Raw genomic sequence first — 19,884 nt, forward strand, 5'->3', positions numbered from 1 at the left:
ATTACTGACACAGTTAAGTTTATCACCCACCATCTTGCTATGTCTTCTATCTGTCCCATTTTCCTTTGTTTCCTTTGTCCTCCCTTTATTCCTTCTTTTGGACTAACTGAATATTATTTATGCTTCAACTTCTACCTCCTTCATTGGCTTATTTGCTATAACTATTTTTTTTAATGGTTGTAGGGAACTTCTTTAATATGATAAAGGGCAGGTATAAAAACTCTACAGCTACCATCACACTTGATGATGAAAGACTGAATGGTTTATCTCTACAATCATGAACAAAGCTAGTACAATAAAGCAGGGAAAGGAATAAGTTAGCCTGCTTGCAAAGGAAGAAGTAAATCTTTCTATTCACAGACAATCTGAACATCTACTTAGAAAAGTCTTGTTGGATTTAAGATTGACTACTTAATTTTGAAGATTCCTCTGAGTTTTTTCATATGTGCATGTCTTAGTGGACACAGTCAGCATCCATTATTTTGACACAACAGGCATGCAGGAGAGGGAGGGCAACCCCCGCACGGCCACACGACAGGACGCAGGCAGCCATGTGGCACATCTGGGACAGGCAGGCAGGGTCCAGGCTGGGTGGGCAACACCACAGGGACGAGACGAGGCCTGGCCTCTCTGCTCTGTAACCAGGGGACGCCTTCACCACACCCTTCAACTCATCCGTTCAGGCAACCCCCAGTTCTGTTCCTCCTCCCCAACTTGTGTATTGTTTTTAATAAAACACCTGCCCAAGTATTATTTCAACAGATCTTCACTAGCAACCTGTGAGAAAGGACTCTCTCCCCAACTTGCAGGTGATCAAACTGGGGCTCGGGTGTTTTAAGTGAGTGGTTGGGGCCCCTGGATGGACTGTGTAGGTGTCAGAGCAGCAGGGAGACGGCAGGACATGCAGGGGCAGGAGCACCTACAGCCTCCGCTCGAACCCTCACCGTCCGGAAAGCGGCCGGCATGACACTGGCTCCCACGGGAGGTGCCCGTGCACGGAGCTGTTATCCTGATGGCTGAGGCTGTTAGGCCTGTTCCCTGATGTTTTTAAAGACAAGGTGTTGTTGACAAGGGTGGGCACAGACCAGCAAGCTCCCCAGAACCACATGTGCACAGAGCCCAAGGGCAGGCCCGGCTGCCCCGTCTCCCAGTGAACTTTGGTTTTGTTGGGATTTCCTAGTGCTTCTCGGCAGGCTACCAGCGGTTGTGATGCGTTTACAGAGCACTGCTGTCGATGGAGGGAAACTGGGGTGTATTTAGCAGCCAGACACGGCGGGGGCCTCGGCTGGATTCAGCTCTGGCTGTGGGGCAGGCCCTCCAGCCTCTCTGAGTGCTTTACGCTCCAGGCCCGAGTAGGACAGGGCTCCGTGCAGCTCCCATCTTTCTGGGTAGTCTGGCCCCGGAGGCTGTAAATTGGATGCCTCCATCAGGCAAAGCTGCAGGGAGCCTCGAGCGGGACACGGCACAGCCAACAGGCGAGAGGCCTCCCGTCCGTCCACGCGTCCCCATTTCTGCAGCCCCAGCCCGGGACAGGTGGTCCCCGAGCCAAGCCCCTCCCGGGCAGGCTCTCAATGCAGCCCTGCCACGTTCCAGGCGCACGGCCACGTTTCGTGCACACGGTATTAACTCAGAAGGCAGGGCCACACCTTGCCGTCACTGGAGAGCTGGCTCAGCAGCGCCAAGGAGCTAGTCGAGAGACTCCAGGTCGGCCACCCGGTGCCCAGCCTAACCGGGGCTGCTGCCCCGTAACAGCCAGCAGGGCTCACTCACCAAGTCTCATTTCTCTCTCAAAATACAGGAATCAAGCCCCAGTCCATTACCAGTTCTTGATTCGATCAGCTTTGTTTCTCCTCCCTGCCCAGCTCTTCTATTATTTAAGCCTCCCAACAACCCCATGAAGGGAGCATGATTACTCCATTTTACGGATGGAGAAACTGAGGGTCAGAGAGGCCATACTGCAGAGTCTAACTTACAGGAATATTATGTCTAATGTGCACCCACTTCACACCATCTGTTTTCAATCCTAGAAGATTCTTCAGGGTGTGCGGAAAAGCTGGGAATAAATGCGGACCGACATGCCGCGAACCAAACGGGGGAAGGAATCTTCCTGGAAAATCCGAAGAAACACATGTTATCTTTTCCCACTTCTTGAGGGGCTCCCCAGAAGCCACTTTCACTGAATTACTTGTTTCCATGACTACACCACTCCTCAGCGAGGTTTACAGGTTTAGCACGTTCCCAATTAAAGCCGTTCCTGCTCTGGGGAGAAGGCTGATGTAACAGGCTCAGCAGTGCCAGGCGGCTCCCATATGACAGCACCAGAAGCACAGGAGCCGCTCACAGACGCCACTCCCGCGTCAAACCTCACAGGTTCAACTGAACCACAAGGACGCATCTGGATGACCAGCGAGAGTTGCGACATCTCACGGGTTTGGACTTACTGCACCCGCTCACCAAGAGACCTCGGACAAACCAGGTGACTGCCTCTCGGCACAAAGGCTCCCACGAGGTCAGCACATCCACCCAATAGCATTCCTGACAGCTCTAAAAGGAGACTGGTGTGTGTGGATGCAGATAAAAGAGAATCGTGGGCTTCCCTGGTGGCGCAGTGCTAAAGAATCCACCTGTCAAAGCATGGGACACGGGCTCAAGCCCTTGTCCGGGAAGATCCCACATGCCACAGAGCAACTAAAAGCCCGTGCGCCACAACTACTGAGCCTGCGCTCCAGAGCCCGTGAGCCACAACTACTGAGCCCACGTGCCACAACTACTGAGCCCACGTGCCTAGAGCCCGTGCTCTGCAACAAGAGAAGCCACTGCAGTGAGAAGCCCATGCACCGCAACGAAGAGTAGCCCCCGCTCGCCGCAACTAGAGAAAGCCCGTGTGCAGCAACGAAGACCCAACGCAGCCAAAAGTAAATAAATTAAATAAATAAATAAATAAAAAGAAAATCGTGCCCCAGCTGTCATCAACAGCAGACGGAGAGGGGGAGGCCACAAGGGCAACTGCAGAGGCAAAGGTAACGATGCTGAGGGGCCTGACCCGGGAGGAGGAACACCTGAGATGGCAGGGAAGTGACATCCGGGGCCTGGGAGGAAGTCCCTTTCCCAGCTCCTCCTCCATGGCTCCCTGCCAACAATCCACCCCAACAGCATCTATGCTTGCAGAACCTCTGTGCCTTTGCTCTCTCTGGTGGGACTTTTCTTCCACATCCCAAGGCCCTCGGCCTACACTACAACCCTGACACACAGCCGTCAAGCTTCTGTATCTGAGTGACGGAGACTCCCAGCTACGCCACCTTCCTCTTTCCTGCAGGGCCCTAAACGGAGAAGACTCTCCCCCGAAACCCAGCTCCTTAGCACTTCAACCCACCGACGCGACCTCTATCCACCCCGGTTGGCGCGTTCCCTCCGCCACGGCCTCAGGGCAGACGGCGCCCAGGCCCTTCCACCGTCATCTTGTCTTCGGCAGGCACAGCCCCCACGGCTCACGATCTGTTGTCCCACTGACTCACAGCCACTTTGGCCAAGCTCTCCTGAGGGGTCTAATCAGTCAGTGACCCTGTCAAATGCCGAGAATGTAAGCAGTGCCCCAAAAGGCTGGGCCCGAACACGTGCCTATTGAAGTCATTTCTGGCGACTTCGCTGCCTGCTCCCCAGTCACAGCTGCTGAGACCTCTCGCCCCCTCGCTCTATACACACTCCCTGGGCAGGCGCGTCCCAGCCGAGCTTTCCAGGTGCCGACAAGTCGCTGACAACCGAGAGCTCTGAGGAGACAGCTCACTGCTGCTCAGGCCCCAGGCCCCGGCACCGGCGCACCGACACTCATTCGTTACTTGTATGTTCATTCTGGCTGCCTGGTGCTCATAAACCAGCAAGTGGAAGGAGTCGCCTAAGGATTAAGAAAAGTTTACGGGGGCTTCCCTGGTGGCGCGGTGGTTGAGAATCCGCCTGCCGATGCAGGGGACGCGGGTTCGTGCCCCGGTCCGGGAGGATCCCACGTGCCGCGGAGCGGCTGGGCCCGTGAGCCGTGGCCGCTGAGCCTGCGCGTCCGGAGCCTGTGCTCCGCAACGGGAGAGGCCCCAACAGCGAGGAAAAAAAAAAAAAGTTTACGGGATAAACATCTGAACTGAGAAAAATGATGCAATAGATAAATTTTTTAAATGAACAAGAAAAAAGCAGGCGATGTTCTACTTTTATCAGTCCAGTCCAAGATTCAACCCACAAATTCCCAAAACTTCAGGAAATTAAGAATCCACCACCACACGAGGCACTCAAGCTTCAGTGTAACTGCCTCCCGAACCTCATGGAAGGAGAAATACTGAGAAACCAGCTTTCCACAAACACAGATCTGTTATCAAATACACGCCTCCTTTCCTTTCTGAAAAATACTCAGAACTTTGCCTCCGAAAGGCTCAGCAGAAACCCAGAGCGCCGAGCCCCTTGGCGGGCTGCCCCGTGGGGGCCGACTCACCTTCACGTGACCCCGGTCCCCAGGCCGGCTGCCCTCAGCTGGGTTCACGGGCTTGCTCTCCACCCGGGGCCTCACGACCTGGCGGAAGGGGCTGCACAGCGGGAAGCCACTCACACTGATGCTGTCTGAAAGATGAGAATAAAATTGTAAGTGAGAAGCTAACCGGATTTTTTTAATGGAGGAGATTTTATTCCGAACTCACTAGCGTCTGCAGTAGTGCTCCCGTTTTGCACTCACGACTCTGCCTTGTGCTACTACCACCGCCAGGCGAACCTCCCGTGAATGTAGAGTCACACCTACCACAGAACAGAGTTGAGGACGTACCACTCCTGAAAAACATCAGGTGCCTCTACCGTCTGTCAGGAGGCACAGCCGCAGCGCCACGTCACCTGCACCAGCCCCCAGAGCTTCCTGTGCTCAGACAGCGCCAAGCCGCCTGTACCTTCCAGCCTTTGTACGAGCCGCTCCCTCGGCCTCCGTTCACGCAGTGGGCTCCCCGTGCCACCTGACCTTAGTCTAAAAGCTCACTCCTCTTCCAATTGCAGGAGGCCACTACTGTGTCACAGGACCATATGTAAACCTCTGTAGATCACTCACTGCCACCTGCTCTTTTTCTTACTTGGTGATCTTACCTGTCAGTCTAATGCAGGACTCCTCCTTAAGTCCTTTATCCCACACCCCACAACCAATCCAAAAGGAACTACTGTTAGCTCTCAGAGTATTTCCAGAAACGGCTTTCCAGGCCACCAGCTTGGTCTGGTCGCCATCAGCGCCTCCAGGACTCAGACGGGTCAGGGCATATGAAGTGTCTGTCACAAGACCTGGTACCTGGCAAACATTCGGCAAAAGCAGCTATTGTTATTATAGCCACCCATACGCGTGGCCCAGATCCCTTACATGACTATAAACTCATTGAGGGCAGAATTCTTATCAATGCCACTCGCATACAGCCCCCACAGTAGCTGGCACAGGCTCTAGCAAATCATAAAGCCACAGTAAATGTTAAGTAAATGAATAAATCACGAGGTCAAATTTGGCAGTCTACGCCCCATGGTCAACGAAAATTCCATCATCCCAAAGTCACATTCAATAATCAACTCAATTCATGGTTAACTGAAATTTCATCATGTGTCTCTGTGCAAAGAGCCATTGGCAAAAGTCAGTCTAAAGCTGTGAGATTTGAACGGGTTTTTCTCTCCCTTTTCTCACTCTGGCAGCATCGTGGGCATAATCCGTACAACCTCTCCACTACACCACAGTGCCTGCTGTGAGGGAACCAGTACTATGAACACAGACATTTGCAAAACACAAACTCCACACTCTTCAGCTAGAAACTAGGTCACGTGGAGCCTGTAAGTGAGCCCCAAGGTCACCCCTGCTGAGCTAAGGCAGGTGCCCAATGGATTTTAAATGCCATCTCTGGTTGCCCCACGCACAGCCTGGAGCAGAGCGTACTTCACTCTTCCCTAGAGAAAGTTTCCATCATTCGCATATTACGCAAATGCTGCTGGCTCCCGAAGGCCTGAGGTCCTTTTCTGCCTTGGAAATACTGATCCTGTTTTACACTTGTAACCGTGCTCAAGGCCTCCTTCCTGCAGGGGTCCAGAGGCTCCAGGCTGTAGTGGGAAACGCCCTGAGCAGCGGCCTGGTCTGTCCTCCTCCCTTGAGGAACAGCTCCTGCCCCACCCCAGCTTGTTCTGGTGGGATCAGGGGTGCCTCTAATGCAGCCGTGGTGAGAGATGGACACGTCCCATCAACAGGGGTTGATCCACAGGACGAACATGAGACCCCAGAAGGGTCTCGCTGAGTCCTTCTGCGATTTGATCTATGAAGGGTGGAGCAGGTGGGGTGGATCTTCCTTTGAATTCGTATATGTTCTCAAGATACAGGTCTGGGCCTTCCTGCAGCAGCCATCCTCCCACCACACTGCAAGAGGGAGCGAGTTGCACAACCCTGTGACCTCAGTTTTCTTGACTCTTAAATGGGGACCAGCTCAAGGGAATCAAAGTACAAATCTGCAATGTCTTGGAACTGGAGGGATCTAGGATGTGGGCACTTAGCCAAAAAGGCTAAAAATTACATCTGAAAATTTGCCTCCTTTTCTGACAACGACTTCAAAGCCTCAAAGAAACCTCAGAAACCTGTAATCTTCAAGCTCAGGAAAAAATATATATATACTAAAACAGCTACTCTCCTGCTTCTTTATAGATTAAAGAATTCTGCCCCCTAATCCAATTGAGAATGGAAGAGACAAGCTATGTATAAATTATAAATGGGGACAGAAGATCAGCAGCTCTGTCCCCATGGTAGACAGAGGGATGGGAGGGAGAAGCCAGCCTTGGGAAGGCCGGAAGAGGAGCACGGCAGCGACATAAGGACAGGGCTGGAGAGGAGGAGGCCGCCGCACGGGGTGGCAAGAGGCTGGACGGAGCCAACAGAGCGAGCGAGGACGGGGCCGCTCCCAGCTGGGCGGGTGGAGGGCAGCAAATTCTGTTCAACCATTTTGGCCAATTTTCCTGCCAACACAGGCGACCACAAATAGAACAGAGAACAGATTGAGATGACAAGCAATAGGAAGACAGGACCAAAAAAGTTACAAACAGACGAAGGCGGCGTCACAGGAGGACCGCAGAGCTGAGGGGATGTAGGGGGACGGAGGGTATTTAAGAATGGGACGAGCCTGGTAGACCATCGTGAATCAGAGTGAGCTTGGAGAGAGAATCTCACAGCTGCTGTTCCTAGTGCTCGATTTTTCTATTAAGAGCATCTCTGTGGGCAATTCAGAAATACAATTTTATACGCTAAAATAGTACGTGTCTCTCGAAGTCAGCTTTATCACAGCCACGGTGACAACTGGTAGAAATGACAGCTGAAAGTGGGACGTGTGTGGTGGGAAGAAAAAGCACAGCCGCAATAAAAACACCGCAGCGAAGAAGGGCTGGAGGCTGCGTGTTTCCTGCGCGCTCGGCACAGCACTGGGCACTTAGGACGCGTCATATAGCTGCTCCTCACGCCCCTCCAGGCGGGCAGGATTCTATCACTTCTACAGAGGAGGAGGCCGAGATCCCGAGAAGGTAAGCAACTCAGCAGCTCATCAGAGGCGCAGCCAGAACTAGAAGTCGGGACTGTCGGATTTGTGACGACCCAGCAAAACTGGCACCAACAACACGCTTCAGCCCTAACGTGAGCTTGCGAAACCTCCCCAGCCAGGCTGCTCCGCAGTGCACCGTCCCCCGAAACCTACCACGAGGCCCCTCTCAATGGCTTAGCATCCGCCTCTGGTGAGGGGGCCACTCCAGAAATGTGTACATTTTTGTGCACTTTCAAAAGAGACACAAATGCTGAAGGCTGAATACACAGTTTTCTCACGGGTGACAGGTACATGAAATAAACCAAACTGGAATAAAATACATTTACAAAGGCCAAAGGAGACAACCACCTCCCAGTGGGAGTTTGTCAGGGTATATGCTGTTCCAGGTAGAATATATTTTGAAGATGCTTTTTCAATTATTCATAAAGTCCGTGGGTGCCAGAGAGCCCATCTGGTTATCCTCAAGAAAACCAAAGAAGTAGAAGCACTTGGCTCAGAAATTAGACAATACTCATCCTCAATTTCCATAGAGAAAGTGGTGTGTTTATTCATTCAGAAACTTGGGGATACGCTTAGGAAGAAAAAATAATTCATGTAGAAACAGTGGCCTTCATATACTGTTCAAACGGAAAGAGCCCTCCCTCCACGCCCCTGGCCTTCCCTCCTGCTCAAGTAGGGGGAGCAGCGCCCCTCCTGCAGGGCCCGATCGGCGCCCCACTGCTCTCGCCGCCCCGCGAACGGCCTCCCAGCACGTCTGCAGCCTCTTCCTCCTCCGCGCATTCTCATTCCAGGCACCCTCACTCAGTACCAGGGCTTCTCATTTTAACACCGTTACAGAGACACAGTTAGCATATCATAACCTGCAGATGTTCCAACTGCACAATTGGAGGAGTTCTGACATTCCTACGACAAGCAACACAATGGAGACGGTGAACACAGCCGCCTACCGCCAGGTTCCCCGTGTGTACTCACACATCCTCACCGCCACCCTCCTGGCCAGACACCCGCTGCTGGCACCAGACACGAGGGTGCGTTTCCCACAAGTTCGCGCGTTATAAATTATACATGTCGCACATCGATCTCCTCTTCTCTGTCAGGCTTCTCTCGCTCAGCACACTTACTGGAGTCATCCTGAGTTACTGTGCATATCAATAGTTCACTCCTCGCTATCGCTCAACAGTATTCCAGTGAGTAGATGTAACACAATCGGTTCTTCCAGTCACCTACTGACGAGCACTTAGGTTGTTTCTGGTTATTACAAATAAAGCTGCTCTGAACATCTGTGTACAAGTCATTGTATGGACATATGCTGTCAGTTCTCCTGGTTCAACATCCAGGAATAAGTTGGCTGCGTCATATGCTAAGTGTATATTTGATTTTCCAAGAAAGTTATTAATGAGCTGTTCATATGCTTGCAAACAATAAAAAGGAATTCAAAGGAACAAATAAGGAAGATGAGCCTATCAAAAACTGAGCAGGAAATTTAAGAACAAATATCACCTCTTTGGGGGTTTTTGGTTGTTTCTTGTTTTGTTTGGCAGCATCACACGGCTTGGGGGATCTTAGTTCCCCGACCAGGGACGGAACCTGGGCCACGGCAGTGAAAGAGCCGAGTGCTAACCACTGGACCGCCAGGGAACTCCCAAAATATCACCTCTTGAAGTGAAAAACAAATTGGATAATTTAAACACTCTTTAAAGAGCCAAACAGAAAATGAGGCAAAAAGAAAAAGTTAGTGAATTGGAAATTATCTAGAATGTGGCACATGGAGAAATATGAGGAATGTGAAAGAACATTAGAGGCCACAGAAGAGTGAGAGGCTGCACAGGTGAACAAGAGTTAGGGAAGCAGGTGAGAGTAAACTGGGGAAAGTTGGTATCTGAAGAGAGACAGACTGAACATTTTTCATAATGGAAAAATGTGAATCCTCAAACTCAAAAAGCACAAAAAAGCTCAACGGGACCAATAAAAGGAAACGCAAACCTAGAAATGACACAGTAAACCTGCAGAATACCAAAAAATAAGAAAAACATCTTTTTGAAAACATACAGGGGATTGATATATATACACTAATATGTATAAAACAGATAACTAATAAGAACCTGCTGTATAAAAAAATAAATAAAATTCTTAAAAGAAAACATACAGGGACATGTCCACACAAAAACGTGTACACAGATGCTCGTAACAGCATTAATCATAGCAGCCAGAATGGAAGCAATTCAAAGATCCATCAACTGACGAACCGATAAACAAAAACAGTCTGTCCATACAACAGACTATTACTCATCCTCAAAAAGCAATGAGGGGCTGACACCGTCTGCAGCATCAACGACCCCTGAAGAAACATCATGCTAAGCAGAAGAAGCCAGACACAAAAGGCCACAGATTGTATGATTCCATTTATATGAAATGTTCAGAATAGGTAAATCCATAGAGACAGAAAGTAGATTTCTAGTTACCAGAGGAGGCAAGAATGGTGAATGGCTCCTAATGGGTTGGGGGTTTCTTTGGGGGATGATAAAAATGTTTTGATTTTGGTTGATTGCACAACTCTGAATATACTAAAAGTTACTAAATTGTACACTTTAAATGGGTGAATTTATGGTATGTGAACTGTATCAATTTTTTTAAATTAAAGGATATAAACACCTAGGGGGGGATAAAAAAGAAAAATGGAGATTGTATCCAAAGGAACAGTAATTACACCAACAGCTAACTTCAACAGCAATGGAAGCCATTAGACAGTATGAATTCATCTTCGAAGTATTTAAGAAAATTTAACTGCTAATCTAGAATTATGTACACAGAACTTCGTATTCTTAGGAAATAACTGGTGACATAAAGACATATCAGAACAAAAGCTGAGCAAACTTACCACCAACACATCCTCACTAAAGGAACTCAACGAGAAAAGGAACCCTCAGACACTGTTGGTGGGAGTGTAAATTGGTGCAATCACTACGGAAAACAGTACAAGGTTCCTCAAAAACCTAAAAATACAGCTACCATACGATCCAGCAATTCCACTCTCCTGGGTGTATATCCAGAAGACACGAAAACACTAATTCAAAGATACATGCACCCCGATGTTCTTAAGCAGCGCTACTCACAACAGCCAAGACATGGAAGCAACCCAATTGCCCATCAACAGACAAATGGATAAAGAAGATGTGGTGCATATACACAATGGAATACTACTCAGTCATAAAGAAGAAGGAAATTCTGCCATGAAGCCCATGCTATGAATGAGGCAGCATCACACAAAGTGTTTTGAAGTTGCAGCCCTAAAATCTGAGAGTAGGATCTCCTTCTGGTATCCCAGGTAAGAGAAGAAACAAAGTCTAGTTCCACAACACTGTGCGTACAAGACACACTTTCTCCCAGTAACGTCCAGCTGTCGCCTCCAAGGCGAAGCGTGAAATCCATACTTTTCCACAGCAGACAAGGTGTTCAACGCGCTACAAGAGCCAGTTTCCAACGAGGTCTCGTTTGGGAGACTGTTGCTGATGATCACCCTTGCTGAAAAGTGACACCATTTGAGTCACTGGCCACACAGGAAGCCAACTACGGTGGACTTTTAAACCATCTGACGGCCCTCTCAGCTTTAGGACATTACCAAGTTTCTCCCCCTCTAAAGCTGGTTAAGAAAAAAAGAAACAAGTGAAACAGAAGCAGGTGACATTTGGCCGAAGGATCTCAGGGACCCCTAGTGACAGAGCCCTGAAACGGGAGAGCCCAAACGTGGCACCTTCTTTTCTTTGGACATCTTCAAAGGAGGTGAAAGATTAAGATACTTGAGGACATACTGTAGAGCACAGGGAACTAAAATCAATATTCTGTGATAAACCATGATGGAAAAGGACATGAAAAAGAAAAAAATATATATATATGTATGTATAACTGAATCACCTTGCTGTACAGCAGAAATTAACAACATTGTAAGTCAACTATACTTCAAATAAAAAGTTTAACAAAAGAGGCGTGAGGACATGTGTTCAAATCCCAGGTGTGCTCCCTTTGTCTGTCCAGAATCGATTTGCTTAAAGAAGCACTGGACGTGGAGACAAAAGCGCTGGCCCTGCCCCACGCCCGTCCCCAGCCTTGGGAAAGACTAATCAATGATCAACAGGAAAGGTCCCAGCAGCACTGATAAATGCTGCTCTCACGTTTCCACTCTGGATCTTACACATCTTTTATATCTTGTTTACATGTAGTATTCCATCTCTACTTAAAGAGAAACACAAATAAATGAACATCAATTCTCCAAAGAAAGCCACAGAAATAGCTCAATTAGCATATGTTATTTTAGGATAAAATCAGGAAAACAAAACCAGAGTACTGCCAATTTGAAACTGGAAATAGGATGCCTTTTCCACAAGATAACAAAGGGAGAGCGATGGTCCCAGGCCAAGTAATGACACGTGCTTGTTCTTTTAGAAACAAGAAATTCAAAGGACAGTCTGAATGTCTGAGCCCTCTTCACAGCTGTCCTCAAGCACTGCACATCCCTAAAAGACTGGGAAAGTCATTATTTCTTCATTAAAGAGTCAGTCAAATCACAGAAATCACAGAGCCGACAGTTTCAAGTCACAGCACTAATTTTAGGAATTATCTAAAAAAGTTCAAGCCAGCATCATCCCCCAAAACCTTCCCTCCCCAACAAATTCGTTGTCGATACTTATGGGGCAAACTCTCTTAAGGAATAACTATTAGAATCTCTCTCTCTCTCTCTCTCTCTCTCTCTCTCTCTCTCTCTCTCTCTCTCTCTCTCTCTCTCTCTCTCTCTCTCTCACACACACACACACACACACTTTTCAAAAACAAAGTTCCCGGTACTTGTTTTCTGCCACAGTTTTTACACACGCATGAAAAACTAATTTCCCCACCCCTCCCTCTTTCATCCTCTAAGGTCCCGCTCATTCTGTACATTTTACCTCCATCATCACCTCCAAAGACAAGCCTTTCCGCACTCCCTGTGATACATTCATAGCATCATGTACCTCTCCTACCCAGCACTTAGCAAAGTTGCACTTTTTCATTTATTTGTGAAAAAATTCATTTCACTTATTTTATCAATTATTAAATTGCCCATCTCTCCCACTAGACTTGGTGTGGTCTAACAGAGTGGCCACAAGACAGTGCGCCTTTAAAGTAATTAAAATCAAATAATACTTGAGATCTATAGATGCACCATCCACATCACGAGTGATCAAAGCCACATGTGACCCATGGTTACCCTACTGGATGGCTCAGAACAGGAACTGCCCTATTACAGAGTTCTGATGGACAGCACTGCACTGGACACTAAGCTCCTTGAGGGCAGGGACTGCATCTCATTTTACTCAGGACAATCCCAAGGGAAGTACAGTACAGACACACCTCATTTTACTGTACTTCACAGATACTGAACTTTTTACAAATTGAAGGTTTGTGGCAACCCTGTGTGAAGCAAGTCTATCGGCGCCATTTTTCTAACAGCATTTGCTCACTTGGTGTCTCTGTCTCACATTTCAGTAATTCTCACAGTATTTCAGACTCTTTGATTATTATATTTGTTATGGTGATCTGTGATCAGTGATATTTGATGTCACTATTGCAGCTGTTTTGGCATTTTTTAGCGATGAAGTATTTTTAATTAAGGTATGTGCATTGCTTTTTTCAGACATAATGCTATTGCACACTTAATATACTACAGTATAGTGTAAACAACTTTTATAAGCACTGGGAAACAAAATGTCATGACTCAATTTACTGCAATATTCACTTTATTGTGGTTGTGTGGAACTGAACCGACAGTATCTCCAAGGTATGCCTGTACCTGGAATAAAGTAGATAGTCCATAAATATCTGTGAAGGGGGTGTGGGGGGAAGTACACACCGTAATTGCTAATTTTACTACACCACACACCGCATGGTAAAACCCAGAAGAAAGAAGTTATTTAAGTCCTGTTACCTGATTAAAACAGAATACTAGTAATTAGTTACACTTCCATAACTTAAAATTGTATGACATAACTTCAAATATTCTATAATATCCACTCCCATTCAAATACTTACAAGTACCTAATATACACACACAAAATTAGCTCAAAAACTATAGATTAAAACAGGTAACTAAAATGGTTTTACAGGTGAATTCTACCAAACGTTTAAAAATTTAACGCCAATTCTTCTCAAACTCTTCCAGAAATTAAGGACGAGGGAACAGTCCCAAACTCATTTTCCCAGGTTAGCATTACCCCAGTACCAAAGCCAGACAAGGAAACTACAAGAAAACTACACATCAATATCCCTGATGAATACAGATGCAAAAATCCTCAACAAAATATTAGCACATCAAATTTAACAATACATTAAGAGCATCATATACCATGATCAAGTGGGATTTCCCCCTGGGATGCAACATACACAAATCAATAAATGTGATACACACACATTAACAGAATGAAGGATAAAAATGATATGGTCATCTCAATAGATGCAGAAAAAGCATTTGACAAAATTCAAAATCTTTTCATGATAAAAATCCTCAACTATTTGGGTTTTGAAGGAACATAACTCAACATAATAATGGCTATATATGACAAGCCCACAGCTAACATACTCAATTGGTGAAAGGCTGAAAACTTTTCCTCTAAGATCAGGAACATGACAAGGGTACCGACTCTTACCACTACTCAACATAGTACTGAAAATGCTAGCCAGAACAATCAGGCAAGAAAAAGATATTAAAAGGTATCCAAATCAGAAAGGAAGAAGTAAATTATCTTTATTTGCAGATTATATGATCTTACATAGAATCCTAGACTCAACCAAAAACTGTAAGATCTAATCAATAAATTCAGTAAAGTTTCAGGATATAACATTAACATACAGAAATCAGTTGCTTTCCTACACACTAACAACAAAGTATCTGAAACATAATAAAGAAAGCAATCCCATTTACAATAGCATCAAAAACATAAGACAGTTAGGAATTTAACCAAGGAAATGAAAGAACTGAACGCTAAACTATAAGACTTTGATGAAAGGAATTGAAGAAGACACAAAAATGGAGAGGTATCTTGTGTTTGTGGATCAGAAGAATATTGTTAAAATGTCCATATTACCCAAAGCCATCTATAGATTCAATGCAATCCCTATCAAAATTCCAATGGCGTCTTTCACAGAAACAGTAAAAGCAATTCTAAAATTCGTATGGAGTCACAAAGACCCCAATAGCCAAAGCAATCCTAAGCCAAAAGGACAAAGCTGGAGGTATCATATTGAATACTTCCCGATTTCAAATTATACTACAAAGCCACAGTAATCAAAATAGTATCTAGTAATCAAAACAGCATAAAAATAGACACACAGACCAATGGAAAATAGAGAGCCCATAAATAAACTGCTGCATATGTGGTCAACTAATCTTTGACAAGAAAAGCCAAGAATATTCAATAGGGAAAGGCAGCCTCTTAAATACATGGTGCTGAGAAAACTAGATAACCACATGCAGAAAAATAAATCTGGACCCCTATCATAAATCCCGCACAAAAATTAACTCAAAAGATTAAAGACTTAAACACAGGACCTGAAACTGAGAAACCCCTGGAAGAAAACATAGGAGAAAAGCTCCTTGACACTAGTCTTGGCAACAATTTTTTGGATCTGACACCAAAAGCAAGAGCAACAGAAACAAAAATACAAGTGGGGCTATATCAAACTAAAACGATTCTGCACAGCCAAAGAAACAATCAACAGTATGAAAAGCCAACCTACAGAATGGGAGCAAATATTTGTAAATCATCTATTCAATAAGGAATTAATATCAAAATGTGTAAAGAATTCATACAACTCAATAAGAAAAATCTGATTTCAAAATAGGCATAGGAACTGAGTAAGATACTTTTCCAAAGATGACATACAAATGGCCAAAAGCTACATGAAAAGGTGCTCAACCATCACTAATCATCAGGGAAATGCAAACCAAAACCACAATGAGGTATCATCTCACATACTCTAGAATGGCTGTTCTCAAAAAGACAAGAGGTAAGTGTAGGCAACGATGAGGAGACAAAGAAAAAAGTGCACCCTTGTGCACTGTTGATGGGGATGTAAATTGGTGCAGTCACTGTGGAAACAGTGTGGAGATTCCTCAAAAAATGAAAAATACAACTACCATATCATTCAGCAATCCCACTTCTGAGTACATATCCAAAGGAAATGAAAAAAGGATCTCAAAGAGATATCCGCACTCCATATTTTTACAGCATTATTCACAATAGCCAAGATGAGGAAACAACCTAAGCATACATCTACAGATGAACAGACATAGAAAATGTGATATATATATATATATATATATATATATATATATATATATATATATATATACACACAATGGAATACAATTCCATGAGAAAGAAGAAAATCCTGCCATTTAAGCAACCTAAGTGTCCATCAACAGATGAATGGATAAAGAAGATGTGGCACATATATACGATGGAATATTACTCAGCCATAAAAAGAAATGAAACTGAGTTATTTGTAATGAGGTGGATAGACCTGGAGTCTGTCATACAGAGTGAAGTAAGTCAGAAGGAGAAAAACAAATACCGTATGCTAACACATATATATGGACTCTAAGAAAAAAAATGTCATGAAGAGACTAGCGGTAGGACAGGAGTAAAACACAGACCTACTAGAGCATGGACTTGAGGATATGGGGAGGGGGAAGGGTAAGCTGTGACGAAGTGAGAGAGCGGCAGGGACATATATACACTACCAAATGTAAATTAGATAGCTAGTGGGAAGCAGCCACATAGCACAGGAAGTTCACCTCTGTGCTTTGTGACCACCTAGAGGGGTGGGATAGGGAGGGTGGGAGGCAGGGTGACGCAAGAGGGAAGAGATATGGGAACATATGTATATGTATAACTGATTCACTCTGTTGTAAAGGAGAAAGTAACACACTATTGTAAAACAGTTATACTCCAATAAAGATGTTAAAAAATAAATAAATAAAATAAAAAAAGAAAATCCTGCCATTTGCAACAACATGGATGGACACTGAGGGCATTATGCTAAGTGAAATAAGTCAGAGAAAGACAAATACTGTACAATATCACTCATATGAGGAATCTAAAAGAGACATACCTGTAGAAACAGAGAGAGAATGGTGGTTACCAGGGGCTGAGAGGCAGGCAAAATGGGGAGATGTTGGTCAAAGTGTACAAACTTGCAGTTAGAAGATGAGCATGTTCTGGGGACCTAGTGCACAACACTGTGATTATAGTTAACAACACTGCATTATATATTTGTAAGTTGCTCAGAGAGTAGATCTTAAGTGTTTTCACCACAGAAAAGCAACAGTAATTAAGTGATGTGATGGTGGTCTTCGCTAAGCTAAGGTGATAATCATTTTGCAATATACAAATGTATCAAATAAACATAATGTCCACCTTAAACTTATACAATGTTCTATGCCAATTATCTCAATAAAGCTGCAAAACAGATAACTAATGATGTTGCACACCTTTCATTTCCTATTGTTTGGATATACACTTTTGTGAGGGGTCTATTAAAATATTTTCTTCATTTTTTACTGGGCAGCATCATTAGTTATCTGGGAAAAGCCAATTAGAACACAATGAGGTTACACAGGAACAGGAACAGCTAAAATTTAAAAGACTGACCCTCCCAATCAGTGGTGAGGACCTGGAGCACCAGAGAACTGGTGTGCGTGCAGATGGTGTGTGTAAATCAAAGTAAGCAGGTCGAAAATCTGGGTGACTGTAGGGCTATCAAAGCTCAACACACACATCACCTATGATCCAGTAAAACCACTTCCGGGCACACACCCAAAGAAACTGTGGGCTGATGTCCACCAAATACCTGTACAAGAAAGTTTACTATTCACAATAGCCAGAAAGCAGAAACAACCCAAATGTCCATCACGAGTAGATTGGATAAACTGTGGTATTTTCACACAGTGGAATATCACCCACCAATAAAAAGGAACAAACAAACGCAACACACAACAACATGCATGAATCTCAGGTATAATGCTGAGTGGGGAAAAAAGACACATAGGACTTCTGACCTCCAGAACTGTAAGAGAATAAATTTGTGCTGTTTAAAGCAAAAAAAAAAAAGACACGTAAGAGCATATACTGTATTTATTTCTTCTATATGAAAGACAAGAACAGGCAAAACTAATCTATGATGATCTATGTCATAATTAGTTACCTTGACGCAGGGTCATCAACAGGGAGAGGACAGGAGAGGACTGGTGGGGTGCTGGAAAAATCACCCCATCTGGGTCTGGGTGGTGGGTACAAGGGTGAATATGAATATACAAATAAATTAGGAGGCGGAGTCAAGATGGCAGCACGGGAAGATGCAGAGTTAGCGTCTCCCCACAACTAGGGCACCTGTCGGGCGCTGGTAGGGGACTGTGACGCCCAAGGAGACAGGAGGAACCCCAAAGTGAACCAGTAGGACGTAGGGGGACTGAGCGGGGGAGGAGAAGTGGAGGCCAGACAGGATCGGTACCCCTGAGGCCAGGGAGATCAGGAGAAGCAGGCGGGAAGGACTCTCTGGGAAGAGCGGGAGAGGAGCAGAGGGCGATCACCTGGCCCACTGGGGCCAGGGAGACTGCTGAGCTCCCAGGCTGGTCCCCTGCCCTCCAGAGCCCCCTCCAGGCCACGTAGGTCCTTGGGGGCACAGGAGGGAGGCTGGGGAGATCAGGAGAGGCAGGCAGGAGGGACCCTCCGACAAGAGTGGGAGAGAAGCAGAGGGTGACTGCCCCTCCCACTCAGGCACGGGGAGCCTGCTAGGCTCCCAGGTGACGTCCCCTGCCCTCTAAGCCCAGGGGTGGGCGGCACGCCTGGACCCCTTCTGTTCCCTGAGCCTAAGCTCCACCTCCCACAGCCCCCAGGGCCTTTCCAGCCCTGTGGGTTCTGAGCATTAGCCCCGCACACCACCCAAACATCGCCCTTGCTTAGGCCCCGCCCTCCACTGCCAAGGACTTCCACCCACCCTTTTATTTTTTCTTTTCCCTCCTCCTCTTTTATACTATTATGGTACTTATGTACCTTCCAGGTGTTGATTCATCTATATTTTTATTTTTATATTCTTCCTAACATATCTGTTAGTTTCCTAGTCTAATTTTATTTTTTACTTTGTTATTGGTTTTTTTGGGGTTTTTTTTTTTTTGGCCACCCCAGGCAGACTGCAGGATCTTGGTTCACAAACCCAGGGTTGGGCTGAAGCTCCTGCATGTGGAAGCTCCGAGTCCAAACCACTGGACTAACAGAGAACCTCAGAATGCAGGGAATATTCATTGGAGTGACATCTCACAGAATTCCTCATCTCAGCACTAAGACCCTGTTCTACCCACCAAAACCCAGCTCTACCCAATAGCTTACAACTCCAGTGTTGGAAGCCTCAGGCCAAACAACCAGTAAGACAGGAACAGACTCCCACTCATTAAAAAAAAAAAAAAAGAGAGAGAGAGACAGCAAAAAATTCTCTCACAGATGAAGGAGTAAGGTAAAAACCTAGAAGTCCAAATAAATGAAGAGGAAATAGGCAATTTACCTGGAGAAGAATTCAGAGTAATTATAGTAAAGATGATCCAGAATCTCGGAAATAGAATGGAGGCATGGATTGAAAAAATACAAGAAATGTTAACGAAGATCTAGAAGAACTAAAGAACAAACAAACAGAGATGAACAATACAATAACTGAAATGAAAAATACGCTAGAAGGAATCAATAACAATAACTGAGGCAGAAGAACGGATAAGTGACCTGGAAGATAAAATACTGGAAATAACTACTGCAGAGCAGAATAAAGAAAAAAGAATGAAAAGAACTGAGGACAGTCTCAGAGACCTCGGGGACAACCTTAAACACACCAACATTCGAATTATAGGCGTCCCAGAAGAAGAAGAGAAAAAGAAAGGGTCTGAGAAAATATTTGAAGAGATTATAGTCGAAAACTTCCCTAACATGTGAAAGGAAATAGTCACCCAAGTCCAGGAAGCACAGACAGTCCCATACAGGATAAACCCTAGGAAAAGCACACCAATATGCATATTAATCAAACTAACAAAAATTAAGTTCAAAGAAAAAATATTAAAAGCAGCAAGGGAAAAACAAGAAATAACATACAAAAGAATCCCCATAAGGTTATCAGCTGATTTCTCGGCAGAAACTCTGCAGGCCAAAAGAGTGGCAGAATATACTTAAAGTAATGAAAGAGAAAAACATACAACCAAGATTACTCTACCCAGCAAGGGTCTCATTCAGATAAAATGGAGAAGTCAAAA

The 19,884-nt window shown here is 45.5% G+C and overlaps 1 protein-coding gene across 4 annotated transcripts in view; it reads right to left on the bottom strand.

Moving 5' to 3' along the window:
• Positions 1–19,884, bottom strand: part of TRAPPC9 (trafficking protein particle complex subunit 9) — a 460,520-nt gene that overhangs the window by 314,334 nt on the left and 126,302 nt on the right. For all 4 annotated transcript variants that reach the window (XM_067018121.1, XM_067018120.1, XM_059043000.2 and 1 more), the window contains one exon: positions 4,475–4,599. In XM_067018121.1, the coding sequence (XP_066874222.1) occupies positions 4,475–4,599 (125 nt within the window). The remainder of the gene's footprint in view (positions 1–4,474; positions 4,600–19,884) is intronic.

Source organism: Kogia breviceps, chromosome 17 (assembly GCF_026419965.1).
Source record: "Kogia breviceps isolate mKogBre1 chromosome 17, mKogBre1 haplotype 1, whole genome shotgun sequence".
Taxonomy (NCBI): domain Eukaryota; kingdom Metazoa; phylum Chordata; class Mammalia; order Artiodactyla; family Physeteridae; genus Kogia; species Kogia breviceps.